The sequence below is a fragment of the Colletotrichum godetiae genome (genome assembly GCF_030913485.1).
Source record: "Colletotrichum godetiae strain CBS 193.32 chromosome Unknown BDP55scaffold_1, whole genome shotgun sequence".
Classification (NCBI taxonomy): domain Eukaryota; kingdom Fungi; phylum Ascomycota; class Sordariomycetes; order Glomerellales; family Glomerellaceae; genus Colletotrichum; species Colletotrichum godetiae.
The window spans coordinates 1,057,152-1,074,937 of NW_026851249.1; the positions used below are offsets into that span (position 1 = coordinate 1,057,152).

General features: G+C 50.6%; 7 protein-coding genes across 7 annotated transcripts; 4 read left to right on the top strand and 3 right to left on the bottom strand.

The window, feature by feature from the left end:
* Positions 1-5: 5 nt before the first annotated feature.
* BDP55DRAFT_640645 (MGT family glycosyltransferase) lies at positions 6-1,446 on the bottom strand. Its single transcript, XM_060573351.1, has one exon. It carries the CDS (start codon positions 1,386-1,388, stop codon positions 75-77), a length of 1,314 nt encoding a protein of 437 aa, XP_060436903.1. The 5' UTR covers positions 1,389-1,446; the 3' UTR covers positions 6-74.
* Positions 1,447-1,977: 531 nt separating this feature from the next.
* Positions 1,978-2,984, top strand: BDP55DRAFT_538171 (uncharacterized protein; the record flags this gene model as incomplete). The annotated part of the gene is made up of 4 exons (XM_060567918.1): positions 1,978-2,054; positions 2,118-2,298; positions 2,358-2,659; positions 2,720-2,984. The coding sequence occupies 4 exons, from the start codon at positions 1,978-1,980 to the stop codon at positions 2,982-2,984; spliced, it is 825 nt and encodes a 274-aa protein (XP_060436904.1).
* A 228-nt stretch (positions 2,985-3,212) lies between these two features.
* Positions 3,213-3,704, bottom strand: BDP55DRAFT_689050 (endoribonuclease L-PSP; the record flags this gene model as incomplete). The annotated part of the gene is made up of 2 exons (XM_060576696.1): positions 3,213-3,529; positions 3,593-3,704. The coding sequence occupies 2 exons, from the start codon at positions 3,702-3,704 to the stop codon at positions 3,213-3,215; spliced, it is 429 nt and encodes a 142-aa protein (XP_060436905.1).
* Positions 3,705-4,289: 585 nt separating this feature from the next.
* On the top strand, positions 4,290-5,020 carry BDP55DRAFT_640647 (uncharacterized protein). The gene has a single exon (XM_060573352.1). The coding sequence runs from the start codon at positions 4,324-4,326 to the stop codon at positions 4,654-4,656; it is 333 nt and encodes a 110-aa protein (XP_060436906.1). The 5' UTR covers positions 4,290-4,323; the 3' UTR covers positions 4,657-5,020.
* A 94-nt stretch (positions 5,021-5,114) lies between these two features.
* Positions 5,115-5,697, bottom strand: BDP55DRAFT_640648 (uncharacterized protein). The gene has a single exon (XM_060573353.1). The coding sequence runs from the start codon at positions 5,581-5,583 to the stop codon at positions 5,278-5,280; it is 306 nt and encodes a 101-aa protein (XP_060436907.1). The 5' UTR covers positions 5,584-5,697; the 3' UTR covers positions 5,115-5,277.
* A 1,291-nt stretch (positions 5,698-6,988) lies between these two features.
* On the top strand, positions 6,989-8,120 carry BDP55DRAFT_640649 (endonuclease/exonuclease/phosphatase family protein). Its single transcript, XM_060573354.1, has one exon. The coding sequence runs from the start codon at positions 7,091-7,093 to the stop codon at positions 8,066-8,068; it is 978 nt and encodes a 325-aa protein (XP_060436908.1). The 5' UTR covers positions 6,989-7,090; the 3' UTR covers positions 8,069-8,120.
* Positions 8,121-8,899: 779 nt separating this feature from the next.
* On the top strand, positions 8,900-11,513 carry BDP55DRAFT_11168 (uncharacterized protein). Its single transcript, XM_060565391.1, has 2 exons — positions 8,900-9,070; positions 9,126-11,513. The coding sequence occupies exon 2, from the start codon at positions 9,172-9,174 to the stop codon at positions 11,437-11,439; it is 2,268 nt and encodes a 755-aa protein (XP_060436909.1). The 5' UTR covers positions 8,900-9,070; positions 9,126-9,171; the 3' UTR covers positions 11,440-11,513.
* The last annotated feature ends 6,273 nt before the right edge of the window (positions 11,514-17,786 follow it).

A 17,786-nucleotide genomic window follows, 5' to 3' on the forward strand; every position in this document is an offset into this window, starting at 1 on the left:
CTGCGCGGATTTCAAACTCTATCATTTCTGGAGAGGATCTACGTCATTACACTTGTCCTCGCCCGGGTTTGTCTCTATGTTCTTCCCGTCGAGGAGCTGAGCTCTACAGCCGCCTTTTCTAACAAATCGCACGCCATCTTGGCACCGCCTTGTGCGTTAAGCTCGTTTCCAATTCTAGTCGCATTCTCCTTGTAGCTTGTCTCGTGAAGTACTTTGTGAACCGCGTTGCGAACCTGGTCCACTGAGGGAGTATCGGTCTTCAGATCAATACCTGCACCAACCCAAGTAACCCGCGCAGCTGTGTCCTTCTTGTCTTCCGAAGTTCCGGCGCAGACAAGAGGAACGCCGTGCGAAAGCGCCTGTGTCACGCTACCGTATCCACCGTTCGTTACGAGAAGGCGGCAGCGTGGAAGGAGGAGATCATAGGGAACCCAATCCGCAATGCGGACGTTATCCTCGACCTTAACCTTGTCGCGAATCTCATCGGCGAGTTTTGAAGGCACAACCAGCAAGTGGCTCTTGTCGTTCTGAAGCGCTTTGATGGCGGGAATAATGAGTGAGGTTGGGTCCATGGCAAATGTGCCCTGTGTGATTCCAATGATGGACTTGGCGTCGAGAACGTCTTGCCACCAGGTTGGCACACCAACACTTGCACCTGCAAGACGCGTAACCAGAGGTCCGACATACCGAGCTTGAGGAAGAATAGGCTCAGGGCCCTTTTGGAATTCCAGGGAAGGACACGACGCCTGAATATGCAGGAAAGGACTGTAAGAATATGTGTCCGTGACTTTGAGGGCAGGCAGTCCCAATTTCTCTCTTTCCGGGTTGATCGTAGGCAGCACCAGTTGTGGTTGACTGATGAGTAGTCCTAAAGCAGATTGAGCAGCATGGTCGATGGGCTCGGGCCCTATATCTGGCAAATACAACGGAACAACTCCTAGAGTTGCATACTGAGGAATCTCCCCTAGCTCGTAGAGCGCTGCAACGCCTTGAGGCAGAGCGTCGTTGAGAACAAAGTCGGGCTTGAAGGTCTTGAGGACGCAGCGGATATCAGTGACTTGCGCCGTGACACGCCCTCGAAACATGACCTCTGCCGTCTCGGCCATGTCTTTGGGGTTGGCGCCCTCCAAATTGGCATCTACTTTGACGACTTCCTCTGCAGCGACGAAGGTTGCCCCTGATGCAAGGACTCGCTGTTCCTGCGGCGCTATTGTCGTCCAAACGACTTCGTGGCCACGCTCAATCAGCTCCCTGGCGACGGCTTGCATTGGCAAAACATGGCCGGTGGCGGAGAAACAATGTAACAGAAACTTTAGTGACTGACGAGTTGTCGTGGCCGTAGCAGTGTCCGCGACCATGGCCGCTCCGTCTGATTCTGAGAAGTGCATCGTGTTGATGGGGGCGGTGTAGTTGAACAGAGCTGTTGGGAGGATCTGCTGAACTGGGTGATTGGACGAACACCTGGCGTATTCAGTTGGCACTGCAGAACGAAACAAAGACACATAACTATTGCATCTAGCAGGTATTATGAACCTATCGATTCCCCTTGAACTCTAAAGCATCTGATTCGTTCATTCGCACAGATTTGTCAATACTAACAACACACCATATAACTGAGGGATAAGATCACCCACAATCGGCATATGGCAAGGATAATTCTAGATAGCTATCTTGACATTATCTTTGCAGAGCGCTAATTGAAAAGTGCCATGCGGGTCGAGATACGACGTTACAAACTCAATTATTACCCCGGACATTGGGAACCCACACGCATGAGTCGGCGTGCATCACGAGTCATTAACGTATCGACGTCCGTTGATAACGAGCCGGGGGCAGTTGGGGTAGGTAATACGGCAGTTTCGATGGAGTCTATCCGCGGAGTGACATTTGAAGGCCACGAGTAAAAGGGTCAGCGACACCACGCCGCTTGCATTAACGACCAACAAACTTTACTGCATCCTCCACAGATCTATAAAGATGTCCCGAGCTGTCGATAGACTTCCCGCTCCCGCGGAGGGCCGTTCAATGAAAGTTATTGGACTCGGTCCTAGCCGGTAAGAAATAAAGGAAAAGCGCTACATCTAGGTTTAGAATCATGCGGCTCATCTATTTACTAGTACTGGAACTCTCGGACTATGGCAAGCATTGAAGATTTTGGGGTACACCCCCTTCCATATCTCAGAGCTCTTGCCGTATGGCTTCCAGCAAATGAGGGCACTTCAAGAGGCTATCATCGCCAATGACAGCGACAACCCATTTCAACGGGCCGAATTTGACAAGCTCTTCGCCGGCTACGACGTAAGTTGGAATGCTTTTGTCAGCTAAGCAGAAAAAAAGACTTCATCTAATATCGTTAGTGTATTGTCGAAAGCCCCTGCTATCTTTGTCCAAACATCATCAAAGAGTACTTGGAAGACCCAAATGTCAAGTTCATCTTGACAGAGCGTACACCAGAGTCTTGGGCTAAGTCGATCGCGGGATCCCTCGGAGCCTATCATGCAAAGCTCGCGAAGCCGCCTTTGTCGATCGCTAGGTACTTTGACAGCTTCATCTGGGAGCTGACTGCGCTGTTCAAAGCCATGACGCACAGATGGTCGGGTGGACTGGAGCCCAGTGACCCTGGTTTCAATGAAGCGCTGTCCAAGAGCTATATAGAGTAGTAAGTCATAGCCTTGAGTTTTCGGTATTTACAACAAGCAAATGTTAACAGTTGCGATAGCCTAGAGAGCGTAAAAGCTCTTGTGCCTGCTGACAAGCTTCTGGTCTTGAACCTTGAAAAGGGATTCGGCTGGGAAGAGATCTGCATGTTCTTGGGGAAAGACGTTCCGGAGGAACCATACCCGCGCATCAATGCCATGTCAGACTTCCATATTGCCGCAGAGATGGTGGTATCTCCCGCAATCAAAAAGACGATGCGGATTCTCACGTCGTCAGCAGTTGCCGTTGCTGGTGTCGGTATTTGGTTTTGGCAGAGGAGGAGGTAGCGTTAGGGGTCTGAACCCAAAGAATCATTTGCAATAGTTACGTAGTCATAAATGCCTCAATAGATACTCTTGGCATGGGTGCTTGGTGTCCCAATTCAAAAACATGCGCCCAGAGGGGTCCAAGACAACTACCCAATGGGGATGGTGACAGCAGCCAGTTCACAGTTGTAGTGAACATAATCATCATTTTCCTGGCTTGTCCAAATATCTACAACAATCAAGATTTGTTCATGAGCCTATCCGGCCCTGAGGATCGTAGGCCGAAACTTCAACTTCGACACGCATACCAGGCTGGCCAAGCTTTGAGGCTCCAATACCTGTAAGAATCGGCGCATGGTTCGGAGTCCACTTTTTCATGTTCTCTACCATTCGGCCAATGCCATCCTCATTCCAGGCCTCGTCGAGGGCATACAAGCGGATGCGGAAGACTTGGGACCATCCTTGGCCGCCAGCTTCCTTCAGGTTAATATTGACGTTTTCAAATGCTTGGTCGATTTCCTGCATGAGGTCACTGGGAACCATTCCAGTCTCTGAGTCCCAGCCTCCTTGAGTTTGAGATATGAGTCAGCGGGAGTTCGAATAACTAAACATCTTGGATTCTTACTTACCCTGGCCGGATATTTCAATGTTGTCTCCAACCCGGACTGCTTGGCTGTAGTGCATCTCCCGTAACAACTTCTTTCCGTACCCTTTGTACGAGAAATATTTGAGACCCGACATCTTCAGTTTATCGGAGTCTTTAAGTAGTTGCGACAACAGGAGGAAGTTGTGCTCCGTGGAGGAAAACAGACTCAGATAAAAGTAGTTAAGGTCAGGTTGACAAGCATTAAGTAGAAAGATTGATTACTCGTGGTAACAACTCGCCTTTCAGGATAACTTGAAGAAACTGCCTAATGCTGCAGAATGTCTCTCAAACTCTTTAATACTCTGGCACGAGGTCCTTGAATAGGTTTTAAATCATTTCGTTCTAATTTGGTGCCGTGTTCTTTCGGGCACGCTGCCCAATTCACTACATGTCCATGTGAGCATCGTAAATTAAAGCTTACATCATTCGTGACACGGCTTAACTCTCGTAGCCGGCTTAATAATGTTATGAATACTTGGCTTGCTGAGGACTGTTGCGCTAAGCACATTTCCTCCGATTCGATACAGGTCCAGTGTGAGTTGCACCCGGACAAGCTTAGTGCTGAGAAAATTGGCGGCGGACGAGTAGCCAAGAATTACGTCTTACTAATATTGAGGAACCGTGATGTATTAGATCTTTGAGATTCCCTTGACTTTCGGGCACCATCTCAGTCCGAGTTCGTTTTGCGGCGAAGCTAGGCAGCAAAGGAAGCGAATGCCAAGACGATTATCAAAGCAGCCTACGGGTCACTTATTATGGGCGTATGCGAGCTTTGCTACCTACAAATGTTGTCATTCCTTAATCTTGCCGACATTCCTTATGCAGCGTAGAATTCGATGGTCAATTTCCGGCTTACATTTTCACATTTTTGGACAAGAGGGTAGACGCATTCAAGTGTATGACACAACAGTTTGCCGCTCAACAAAAAGTACCTTAGCTGTATTCCAACTACTCCTACGGACACTGCTGCCAATCATGCTACCAGTACTGCTATCATTACTGCGACTGCTTTCTATTTCTAATTCATTCTCCTCAGAATATACTTAGGAAAGTACAGAACGGGAATAATAATGAAGTAGGAGTGGTAACAATAACAATAACAGGAATGGTAGAAATAGACAGAACTCGGGGAATTTAGAGACATCCCATTTTGTCACCCACTTGACATTGCAGCAGTTTACCCAGATCTTGTTCATTTCTGAATGCTTGTCCTACGTCGCTTCCGTCTGGGTGATGGCTCGGCTAAGTCGGTTGGGATAGAGTGAGACATGGTTTCACCTCATGGGTAGAAGATCTGCCTTTCACGGGCCGAGCACTGGGCGCTGAGACCTTGGAATCGTGGCGCAATCAACACGGCCAGGAGTGGATTTGTAAACGTTTTTGTCATTCCTAGAAAGAAGCTAGCGGCGCCACATAGATCACATACAGCGCGAGGAATCTGAGCCGGCGCTATCGGCGTACCACGCCGGCCCTGTCGTCCTCGTCTCGGCGATGCGGCCCGGCCCCGAAACAATCTTCGGCGTCCAAGGTAATCCTGACGCACGGTTTGACCACATATCATGTCCAGAACCTCCAGATTTTCATGAACGCCAACGCGATACCAGAGGCAGCTACCGGCACGATCAAATACCTCGCCGCAGCCATCTGTCCTCTCCTCACCTCCCTTTGTTAGAAATGATTCATCCACAGCTCGAACTCTTTGCCATCATTAAGATGCGGAAAAGCCTTGTCCGGTATTTTTTTATCGAGAAACTCGCACAAAGTCTCCCACCCAGACCCAAGCTTGTACTCCAAGAGACGGTGTTTAGCGACAAGCTCCCTGATCTTCTCGGAATGCTCCTGGCATATCATCTTGGCGTTCCTTTGCCATTCCGCTTGATTCTTACATCGAAACATTGCGTATTGTAGATCCCGCGTAACAGTGACGGGCTTCAGCCTCTGGAGAGGCTCAATGAGATTGAGGACAGCCCACATCTTCCAGGTAAAGAAAGACCTGATGACACCTTCGTCATATGACTTGCAACACTTGTTCAAATCTCGATCGACAAGCAAAACTTTGGCCGAGATAGGGAGGTAAGCCAGTTGATCCTTGGAGTTACAAGTAGTAGCTAAGTACCTAGGTGTGGCTCAGTTCGGGATAGATTCTGAGAAGCTCCTCCACAAAGCCAATCGCTGGGTTATCTGAAACGACAGCCCAGTCTCCGACTAAGTCATCAAAATCTTCAGCTGTGAAGGGCTTGCCCTTCCCATAGTACTTGGCTTGCACTGCATCAAACCAGCGGAGATGATCTTCAGGTCTCTCGATATATACGAATCCGTGGTAAGTAGGCATTCCAAGCTCTTCGTATGCAGCCTTCATGGAGAAGGGTAGACTCATGTGCAATACTTGAATCCTGGATTTTTTCAACCATGCTGGAACTCATTTGTGACCGAAAATGACAAGAGAAAGAAAATGCTCAAGACTATCAATTTCAAGACTTTGAGGAAGTAATTGCTTTTTATGTGAAGCTTCTGCGCCGCTGCCCACTGCCCGTAGATCTTTGTAAGCTGACTGCAGCCCAAAATTTCTGTGATGATAAGACCATGATTTTCTATGCGCTCACAGGCGTCGGGTGACCTCATCTTTGAAATTCGTTCCCAATCCAGATTCAATTGTGTTTCTACATTTGTTCCGTCCAATCATAACGAGTCAACCGTGAGTATCGTGACGAATTATGTCAAGTCTTCGACGCCAAAGCGGTTAATTTTATGTCAACTCGACCACACTTACTCTGCATGATTGGATGTTCGAGCCTCGAGTGCACTGGGTTCATTATCGCGTGCACTGATTTATTTACTAGTTGTCGTGTGAGATACTTGGGAGGTTAGAAGCGGGGAAGGAAGGGGGGAAGGAAGGGGGGAAGGAAGGGGATTTGTACTCTAGACGCGGGAAACAATGTGATAATCATATTTTAAAATCAGATCGTCTCGATTTGCGATCTTGTAAACCACTCAATATATTTATGTGTACTTTAGGTCGGTCTCTTTTACGCAATACAAGACGGCTGAGCCATTGAATCAGACTTTAAATTAATTACATGGCTTTCTTTCCTGTTGGACTGCGGCATCTAGCAATCTAGTATTTGGTACAGTCGTCGGTAGAAAATCATCCGCGGCGACGCGCCTGCTCCCTCCACATAAGAAACTTTTATTACCAGCAACCAAATCTAATGGGTACGCTCCTTACCTTCAAGTTGAAGAAGTGTCTACCTATCTACCCATGTGAGGTACGTTGATACTTTACCTTGGTGTTTCTTTGCACGTGACTGGAAACCCTCTGGCAACCTTGTTGCCTGGATCGCAGCTAGATTAGACGCGCAAAGACTGAGTCTCCGTCCAACTACAACGCTCTCAACGTCCCACGCGTGTTTCACCTTATTCTTGCCTCCCTCGATCGCTTTAATCTCACAGAATAACCAATAGAGAGAAATACGGACCCATTATGTCTTCGTCTCCCACACAGCAAGACGCGGAGGAGCTCACACCGATCGTGCAGTCATGGCATCAATACGAGCCAACGACCAATTCGTGGGAGACAGTCGAGAACCACAGCATCAATAATCCTCCACCAACCCCTCCCCAAGATACTACCGATTTAAGCCCTCGTTTGGTTCTTGCCACATGGAACGTGGAGGCATTTGATCGAGAACCTGCCCGCCGCGTCATCGCAGTTTTCGATCATCTCATCAACCATTCACCCTCGCCGGATGCTATTTTCCTCCAAGAAGTGTCGAGACCGATGCTGAGTGCGTTGCTGACCAACGACACAGTTCGCGAGAATTGGATCTCAAGCGAAAGAGACACAAAGAACTGGATCGGCGCTCCCCTCATGGCTTTCGCCACCATGACTCTTCTATCAAAGGCCAAATTTGGTCACGTTGGCAGAGCGGCTTTGGCGGGTCTCGGGCGGGTTTCGAGGATCAAGTATCGATCTTTCTACAGACGGGATGCACTATGCAGCGAGGTTTTTGTGCCATCGCCGCAATCGGGAACTCAAACGACCACGTTCAAGCGACTTCAGTTGGTCAACGTGCATCTGGACTCTTTATCCAACGGGGCGGCATGTCGTCCAGCTCAACTACAGTGTGTTGGATCACTTTTGCATGATGTCGGTCACGGGCTGGTAGCGGGAGACTTCAATCCTGTCACTCCACATATCGATGCAAGCCTGGTAGAGGATAACGACCTCCTCGACGCGTGGAAAGAGTTGAAAGGGGAGGAGACTGGATACACATGGGGGGTTGACGGTACCGAAAGGTTCCCTGCAAATCGAATGGACAAAGTCGCCATGGTGGGGTTAAGACCACTGCATATCGAAGTTTTGCATCCGATGCAATTACTTTTGCCTGGCGAAGATAGATCTGTTTCTTGGAGCGACCACTCGGGGCTGAAGTGTACTTTCACCCTTGCCTCGCCTTAATGATTCAAATCACTAGAACTGAATTGATACGAATAATCTAGATGTTTGGTACCATCTTCGCAGAAAGTCCATCTCTCGTCGTTGGTGTGTCGTCATTACACTGGTCCTGGTGCTCCAGCGGTGTCAGCGCTAGCACCGATGTCAGCAATAAGCAATGTAGCTGCCTAGTGGCCCCCTCGCAAGGAGACAACGAGCTATCACGGAAGCCGCATGCTTATTGGTTTACCCCAGTTTTCCTATGGAAACTCTTCGCTCCTTATTTCAATATGTAAATTCTATGATTATTCTCACACATCTTTTGCACAATTAGTTTTACTTGATGTTGAAAAGGCCGGTGCTACCCACGACAATTGCGTCAGTTGATTGTCTTGGGCGACTCGATTCATGGGAATACTCCAACATCGTGCGTTTGTCTCGTCATGGAGCATCTTCCGATTCCCCGCGACCCAATCGGTGGGCACCCGATGATAAGTTTGGGCACCAAACAGTTTCACGAATCTGGCCCTTTCCTCGATTATCCAACGCAGCATGACGAGGTTCTTAACGCACACTATCCACATGTTCCCACTCAAGCCGATGCCCTTCAAGGACGGTTCAAAGCCGGAATATCGCATATGCAAGTCATTGACTATTACCAAGGCTGGCTGTTCTACTCTTTGATACGAGATTTCCTGGGAGACTTGTACAAATGGCAAAATTACACGTCTTGGAAGCACGACAACCAAGGAAATTTCGATACTGTCAGCCTGTCTACACGGACTTTGCACGAGGACCTTGCAACCTTGCGCGCCAGTGGTCCGCTGGCATCCATCCGATCTGGCGATACATATGAAAAACACCTCAAAGAATGCTTGGATAGGGCATTCGAAGCCTTTGATGAGATCGAGTTCAGATTTCCGGGCTTCTCAGCGGCATTCGCCGAGGAATTTCTGTGCCTGGCCAGCTTAGCTGAGACATTAGACTCCGCGGTCCAGACTGCCCTTGTCCACGGACCAGTCGCCGGTAAGTCACACGTTCTCCAGTGCCCTGTTGAGCTGAGCCCATTAGAAACCGGCAGGGTCCAGGCCCCTGAACGAATGCTGATGTGACCTCTTCACACAGGAATGGACCAACGTGTACAGCACTTCCCGGAGTCCGCCAAGCGCCCCTGGTTCTCCAAGGTCGCCTCCTTGCTTGATCTGTCTTCGGGAGACAACAAGCTCGCGATGATCAAGGCTGGCTGGTGCCCTGGAGATATCACTAAGATCGGTGACAGCTTCAACACCATCGCCGCCTTCTACTACTTCAGCAAGTTCAAGGCCGATCCAACCGTAGCGGACTTGCACGAAGAGTGCCCCGAGTATGGCTGCGGCCTCAGAATACCAGCAGAGCCTAAGCACATGAGCGAAGGTTGCGACTGCCCGGGAATGGTTTCATTCGAAGAGGAGAACCTCATAGAAATCTACGAAAAGGGCGATGTTCCTTGTTTTTGTATTGGAAGACTTGAAGACGGCAGTCTGGGTATTGCTTTGAGTTCCTGCAGCATCGACGAGGAGTCGCAGAAAGACCCCGATAATCACTATGTCGCTCTCTCGCACGTATGGTCAGAGGGGATGGGTAATCCGTCGGCGAACGCCTTACCCTTTTGCCAGCTGGCTTACGTACAACACCGGGCGATGATGGCATATCAAGTTGTGGAAGAGAAAGAAACAGACGGGTCAAAGGATGGCAGCGGCATCTTGATCCAGACGAAACCAAAAATACGCCAGCTCAATATCTGGATTGACACTATGTGTTGCCCAGCGACTCCAGGATACGGAAAGAATCTTTGTCTCTCGATGATGCGAGAGATTTACTCAAATGCCAATGTTGTCATGGTGAGAAGCGCAGTGCTTGAAGCTCTTAACATAGGCGATATTGTACGGGATCCCTCCAAAGGGGTGATGGACGTTGCATCGCAGGTTTATCTGTCTCCATATATGCGCAGAATGTGGACACTACAAGAGGCAGTCCTAGCAGGAGCTTCCAGAGCTCGAGGTATTGGTGACCGGCTTTGTCTGTCATTCGCTGATGGCATTCTTTTGCTCGAGTCAATCATCAACCTTCTGAAGCAAGCACCGCGACAAGAAGCCTTGTTGGCATACCGCTTCATGGCGGAGTTTCGGGACCTTAGCACTCACATGTGGCAGCTGAGAGACGATGATGATGGCAAACCGATGAAGCACAGTCTGAAAGGATTCGACTTCTTCTTGAATATGCTCACCGTTGCCTTGAAGTACCGCAACGTTACAGTCGCGTCAGACGAGGTGATTTGCCTAGCTACACTGCTCAACCTGCGTATCAACAGCACAAAGGGAGTGGTACCTCTTATTGGACATGGAGAGACTCCAGAGGAGGGCATGTGTGAGTTGTGGCGGAGGCTCCAGGCCCTCGGCGGCAGTCTGCCATCTGACCTTATTTTCTCGTCTATCCCACGTGTCCAAGCACCGGGATACCGCTGGGCTCCCGCAACTGTTGTCCAGTATGCAAAACACGGCAATCTCTATGTTTCTCATTCCAGTGCGTATCCAGCGAAAATCACCGACAAGGGTCTACACGTGAGGCTTCCTGGGGCGCGACTCATGAGTCCGGCTGCCACTGCTGGTACACTCGGCAGGTTGTTACCAAAAGTACTAGTGAACGACGGGAAGCAAGCCAATCCGGGGGACGAAGCTATGCCCCCTTCGGTATTCATGGCAAAGCTACAAGCAGAAGAAGGTGGATGGTTTGCTGTCAGAATCCATCACGTTGACAATGAGACCCAAGAGTCCAGATCTGTACATGCAGGAGCGCGCTCCGAAACAGATCACAGACCAAGGCTTCTTCGACTTCTCAAGAGTAGGTCTGCAGCGCTGATATACCAGAACGCCAATATCAGCGGGCCAGGCCTGCTCGTTTCCATCGACTCGCCACCATCAAATCTGAGCGCTCTCGACATCCTGAGTCTGAATCCGGAGCCCTTGCAGACTACAAGCGAGTTCCCGGTAAAGATAATGCCACTGAGCGGTGGTGCCTGCGTCATTGCCGAAGCAGCCAACACCTGTGTCGAAGAGCTTAATCGGGCTGTGGTGGCTGAATCTAGACAGCGGGGAGGCGAATATGCCGTTAACAATGTCTGGGAGAATACGGCTGTCATTACCGAGCTTTTCAAGCAAACGGCCGAGAGAATTGTGGAAGACTCCAGTTCAGCCCTGAAAGAAGCCTTGTATTTCGAGGTCCTGTCCAGCAAAGCCTCTGTCACTCATGAGGCTGCCATTGAGCGCTTCATGCAATACGTGCGCCAGGTGGCGTACTGTGGCGGCGGTATAAGGTGTGAGGCTTTTCCAGAGGACCAAGACTGGTATGTGGATTGATCCTGGTCAGGATCAAGGCTGGGCCCTCGTGGGGTTGGTACATCAATTATTACTGCTTCATATTAGTCATCAGAGCTTGAGTCCTTTCTTTCAGGATGAAGTTGTGATTTATCAGCTGTAAAGCACATGTAACGGAGGGTGACGGTGTCAAGAGTTGAATGCCTTCATGTGACTCTTTTCCAGATGGATGGCAAAGATCGTTGCTGGGGTTGATCCTGATGCTGATCGAAGACGGTCCCTTCGCGGGCGTTGAACCTGAGCTCCAACTTGATCTAGCCTCGACGCGAAGGTCCGCTCTTTGAATCTGGGCTTCTCAAGCATTTTTGGTAACCCGAGGGCCCGAGTGGGGAATTCAGAATTCGACCTGAGTTGACTAAATAAAAAATGGGAGTTTCTCTTGTATCCCTGTCTTAAGTAGCTCGTTGTGGCTTTGAGACAACTAGATAGCCGAGGGCATTGGCCGACCTGCGGGGCCACGGACACTTCCTCCGTATCTTTCTACTTTAAACATGCTCATGACGTTTAATCACGGAAACAGGCACGACAGGTACCTCAGTTGAGACACGGGTGGCTTGGCAGACCGGCGAGATTGGATCGCATGCTCGATCACGATCCGGAGAAGCTTGCCCAGCATTGTGACAACTCAATGCAGACAACATTTGACCGCTTTCCGTACTTCAGGCCAAAAGCCATGGTTTTCAAGCCTTCACGATGAAAATCATCCCATCACAAACCAAGTGACTTAGTGACTTAGTGACGTGGAGAGAGGGGCATTAACTGGAGACTCCTCGCCGCTCCGGGCGTTCGGCGAGAACACCCGTCGTATCCCGACTGTCTGGTGCTTGTTACTGTGTTACACGCGCCTTTGAGACATCCAAATGTACGAGTCATCCGAGTTATCCGCGGAAACCTTTTTAACAGTCGTACAGTCAACACCTCTCTCAACTCACCCTCAATACCCCTTTGTGCCCTTCACAAGTAGGGACCTCGATCGCAACCGGCCATGCAGTAGCCACCGCCTCAACCGGACGTCTTGGTAGCTTGTGCCACACCCATAGCTTCCCCGTATGGCGCATTGGAATCCGATCTACATCTTTCATTTCGTAACACAAAGCACTCGCATGGAGTGTTGGCGGGTCGCCGAGCCACAAGAGCTTCCATTTTCTGCGCTCTAACTCAATCGGTTTGCCTAATGAGGATATTATGTAGGCGATCAAGTCGAGATACTGATCCGGGTCTTGAACATAACATCGCACGTACATTCCTGTCATTTTCAAGGACCTCTCAACAGTCAATTGGCATTGACCCCATTGTTCTCTTTGCTATGGAAACGGCTGCTTGGAGCCCATCTGCAACCGGATAATCAGATCGCTAAGACTTGACGTTAGAGAATTAACATGTTGATACGGTCGAGATGGTCATAGACTTTCCGCCTGGACTTCTCCGGATCGATTTGAACGCATTTAGAATGGTCTTTCGACGATAGTTCTCTATGAAGTGATATCTGCTGCCATACTCGTTGCTTTCTATTCTTAATGGAGGAAAGGTGTTGCTCAGGTCACCGAAGAGTGCTCCAGGGAAGATTGATGGGAGTTTCCCTACCCTGCGCCCTTCAAAGACAAGAATCGAGCCTTAGGGTATAGAACACCCAGTTCGTGACCCAATATGTCGAAAATGCCAAGCTTATGGAGGTTTATCTTGCCATCGCTGCTACTAGGGGGCAGCAGTCTGGCACAGTCGTGCCTTGAGGCACTCAGCAACGACCAGGTCGACGCGTGTGTTTGCTACTCTCTAGAGTACGTCGTCAGTTATGTCGCCTACATTGCCGTTTCTACGTCATACACGTCAAACTGCGAGGCTCTCCCAACGATCGCGGCCACCACATCCGCTGCTCCCCAGCATTTAGGGAGCAATCCAGCAGGGGGCAACTATTCAGGGTACGTGACAATTAGCAATGGGGTTTACACGGGCACAGGTATCTTGGCCGGGCCGACTACGAGAGCAATTCTGGGACTCGATGGATCAGGGACGCTGGTAGTGGAGGATCCGCCTTCGTATACGACAGTTTCTCGAACTGGTACGGCAACGGTCGTCCCTGGATCGCTCCCGAACTTCGTTAACTCCACGAGTTTTCTGACTACGAACCCCATTACGGCACCGCGAACCATTTTTGTCGCCAACCCCACGCCGGGGGCTTCCATAGCTTCCCGAGGAACTGTGGTCGTCGCGGTGCCTGACCCGAGATTATACAACACAAGCACACTCGCTTACTCTGGGACCAATTCCCTAAGCGCAGCTCGAACGACCATTTCGACTATTGCTGAATCTGGCTTCGTACCTGGCACCTATGTTGTCGCTGTCGCGACAACAACAGTACCTGATGTGTCCTACGATGTTTCTACCGTTGCGTATACTGGAACAGCCGTTCTTTCGGGTCCAACGGTAGTGTCAGTTATCCAGCCTACAGATGGAAGCGGTCGAGGAACAGTGGTCATTGGAGTTCCACCGACCGGGCTTCCTCCTCCTCAAGTGACGTCTATTGTTCCGTATGAGGGCACGAATCCCATTACAGGACCGACGACGATACTCAACAGGCCCTTCGATGGCACCTTGCCTGGAACCCTCATAGTCGGACTACCACCAGCGTCTTTCATCACCCAGACTGTGCCATTCACAGGCAAAGAGGCCCTTACGGCCCCGATAACTATCTCGATAGCACCGCCCAGTGATTCTCAACTCGGTACCGTCGTCATCGGAAGTCCATCAGCCACATTCTTGGCCAGCTTCGTTCCTTTTACCGGGTCTTCTCAGGAGACACTGTCTGTGATCCAGCCTACAGACACATCCCCAGGAGTCGTGATCATTGGGCAGCCGGTTGATTCTGATCCAGATGTCGAGGATCCCACATCTACGACTTCAGCGCCTCAAGTAACGCCGACGCGATACGTCACGTCGATTGTGACCTACACGCCCGCCTCAGATGCTCCCAACACACCATCCACTTTGGCTGTAATAGACGGTACGGTTATTATTGGGCTGCCCCAAATTATATCCCCAGCTGCGACTGGCTCAGACTCGTTCATCACTTCGGCGAGAAGAGAACCCTTTGTCACTTCCACTGTCAACTTCACTGAAGGTGTGGACTTACCTACAACTGTTGACCCCGTAGGAACCGCTCCTGGAACGGTCTTTGTTTATGCCTCATCGAGAGGCGGGGATTCGAGACCTTTGTTTGTCACTTCAGAGGTCGTCCTGCTAGGAACAACAGCTGGCTCGGCGCCTACAACCATCTCCGTCCTGCAACCAACAGATGGACTCCCTGGAACCTTGATCATCGGCAGGCCGGCTATTTTCGTGACTTCGACAGTCCCTTGGACAGGATCAGTTCCTTTGCCATCTAGGACAACAGTTGCAGTTGTGGCTCCTTCAGGAGACACCCCCGGAACGGTGTTTGTGGCAGATCCCACGACACTAGGTAGACAGTTTTCGACGTCCTATGTCCGCCTTTCTGGGACTCAAGAAGAGGGCGCTGCAACAACGTTGACCCTGATCCCAGGCGAGGGTACTTCGCAACCCGTCATCGTTATTGGAGTCCCCGGCGACTACATTACTTCCACAGTTGACTTTAGTGGCACAGATATACTGACGACGAGAACCACACTCTCGACTTTGCCGCCGAATGGTGTGGCACCAGGCTTCATCATCGTAGCCGACCCACCAACGTCTGTTTCTCCAGAAGCTCCTATGATAACAAACGGGGCCCCTGGTGTCACTCAGCCAGACTTCATCACTTCGACGGTGGTGTATGAGGGCTTGACTACATCTGTTTTGACCAGCATCCCACCCACAGGCTCCGACAGGGGTACGATCGTGCTTGCAGTTCCCTCGATGGCCTCGTCATCAAGAGCTGGAGGAAACCCCGCGTCGCAGGTAAACAGTATAAGCGTGGCTCTGGCCTCGTTCGTTACTTCGACCGTAGTCAGTCTAGTCGGTTCCTCTGTTGGCTCGCGAACTACGATCTCAACGGTGACTCCCGACGTTGCAAATTCCATCCCTGGCACTTACATCGTGGCCTTGCCCAACGCCTACGTCACCTCCACTGTGCCTTGGACTGGAGCAATGCCCTTGTCGACCTTGACAACAATTTCGACCTTAACACCTTCCGACTCTGAGCCGGGTGTTTTCGTTGTGGCTGCTCCGAATGCGATAGTCTCATCCATCCCACAGGCAGTGGGTAGTGGCACAGTCCCAAGTCCAATTCCTCCAAGCAATGCTTCTCCTGGAGACTCAGCTACACCGCTTCCTGTCACACAACTAGCAGACCAGACACTCTTCACAACCTCGACAGTACTTTTGTCGGGCAATCTCGGAATTTCCTCAGCAACTATTTTAACTACCCTGAAAGCTGATCCGGGCTCACCATCCACTGTATTGCTTGGCGTTCCTGATCAAGTCGCAAGTACGGGGACCTCCATCGCAGGAGAGACACCAGAGGCTACCCCTGATGTGAACGCTGGGTCTGGATCACCCAGAAGCTCAGAAGCTGCAGTCTCATCAAATTCGTCAGGCAATTACATCTCGACAACCACTCCCACTGAATCTTTGCCTTCGACAACAGCTCTCGCCAACTCTGCAGTTGGCTCCGTCGTCACTTCAGACATCTTTTACAGTGGGACCAACTCGTTCACCTTGCCCATCCCGCTGACAACTCTGTCTGCTAGTCTAGGCAGTCCTGCAACTGTGATACTGCTGCAGCCGTCATCAAACCTTGGGTCAACTAGCAACCCTGCAGGTGGTTCCGGTTCTAATCCGCTGGGAACCGCTTTGTCGCTTACATCTAACAACTCACCTGACCCAACTACCGTTGTCTTTATTCAATCTGGGACAACGATTCTGTTGCAGGCTTCTTTTGTCACATCTACTCTAGATGCGGGCAGTAGCTTCTTGGAGGGATCTCAAGGGCTTGTCCCCATTTCTACCATCCTACCGAGCGCAGGTCAACCAGGTACCATTTTGCTAGGACGGCCAGGAGCGACAGCCACATCGGCTCCAGATACGATCTCATCTTCGGGATCGAACCCAGAAACTACACTTTTTGCACAATTGTCGACCTCAGTAGTTTCATCCGTAGCTTCTTCTAGCCCTTCCCAAGCCTCAGGCCCGCAAGACCCTACCCCGAGCTCGCAGACTGAATCAAGCCCGACAACCAGCGCTTCTTCTTCTTTTAGCGGCACAGCTAGCACAACGCTTGCAACTGTTGCCAACACAGCTGTCCTTGCGGACTCCAGCACTAGCACTATAGCTTCTTCTGGGCGCTTTTCAAACCAATCTCCTTTTGGTACAGCCCCAGACTCGGCAGTGACGACTCCTTTTACCACAGTCTTTGTCGACTACACAGGCACTGGAATCCCGAGCGAGTTCTTGACGCTCAGGACAACTTCGGGTACTGTAGTAGTTCAAAGACCGCGACCTCTTACAACTGTGCAGACATTCATCCCTGGAAGCATTTCCACTGCAATTCTTACAATCATCCCATCCGGCACCGAGCCTGTCACCATCGTCTTTGGGATCCCATCGCCGGTGGACACAACACCTGTTACGGTGGCAACTTTGTCGAGCACAACCTCGGTCGACATACTTACTTCTGCGAACCCTCAGATAGCTATTAGCAGCACCACTAACACGGGAACGTTAGCATCTCAGCAGGATGTTCCAACTCTACCTATTTCCACGTCAACCCCCGCATCTATTTCGACTGACCCAAGCTCTCGAAGCTCATCTGGGTCATCAGTTTCTGGAAGTACAACTTCGGTGGCTGTCAACTCAGGCCTTTTCTCCCCGGGGACTCCGTCCGCATCGGGTTCGGCTTCGGCCTCCTTGTCCTTGGAGGCGTCTGCTTCTGCGAGTCAGACTTCTACGGAGCTGATATCAGACTCGTCTGTCCAGATTCCAACAATCTCTTCATATCAGTCTGCTACCTCTAAGACTCCGACCACATCCGGCATTTTTACCACAGACTTTGCCACGCTTTCTGTAATCATCTCTCAAGTCTCCGGAGCTTCGACAGTGGCAGATTCGACCTTGAACCTGTCTTCATCTCTGGCAGCTCAGTCACAGCCATCCTCGCTGACTAGCTCGACGACTTCATCAACAGATGCAGACCCCAAGCTTTCGTCGGATTCCATCTCCGGTCCAAGCAGCTCGTCTTCCGCCTCTGTTTTTCCGAACCCACTTGCTTCGCCCAAGTCTTCTTCTCAGAGCACCAGCACCGAGACCACTAGCTTGAGCCTTACTAGTGTAGATGTTTCGAGTTCAGATTTATCCACAGGAGCTTCTGTACCGTCCGA

Coding starts and splice junctions, on each gene's coding strand:
- BDP55DRAFT_640645 (XM_060573351.1), bottom strand. CDS start 1,388: ATGCACTTCTCAGAATCAGACGGAGCGGCCATGGTCGCGGACACTGCT.
- BDP55DRAFT_640647 (XM_060573352.1), top strand. CDS start 4,324: ATGCCAAGACGATTATCAAAGCAGCCTACGGGTCACTTATTATGGGCG.
- BDP55DRAFT_640648 (XM_060573353.1), bottom strand. CDS start 5,583: ATGTGGGCTGTCCTCAATCTCATTGAGCCTCTCCAGAGGCTGAAGCCC.
- BDP55DRAFT_640649 (XM_060573354.1), top strand. CDS start 7,091: ATGTCTTCGTCTCCCACACAGCAAGACGCGGAGGAGCTCACACCGATC.
- BDP55DRAFT_11168 (XM_060565391.1), top strand. CDS start 9,172: ATGGACCAACGTGTACAGCACTTCCCGGAGTCCGCCAAGCGCCCCTGG.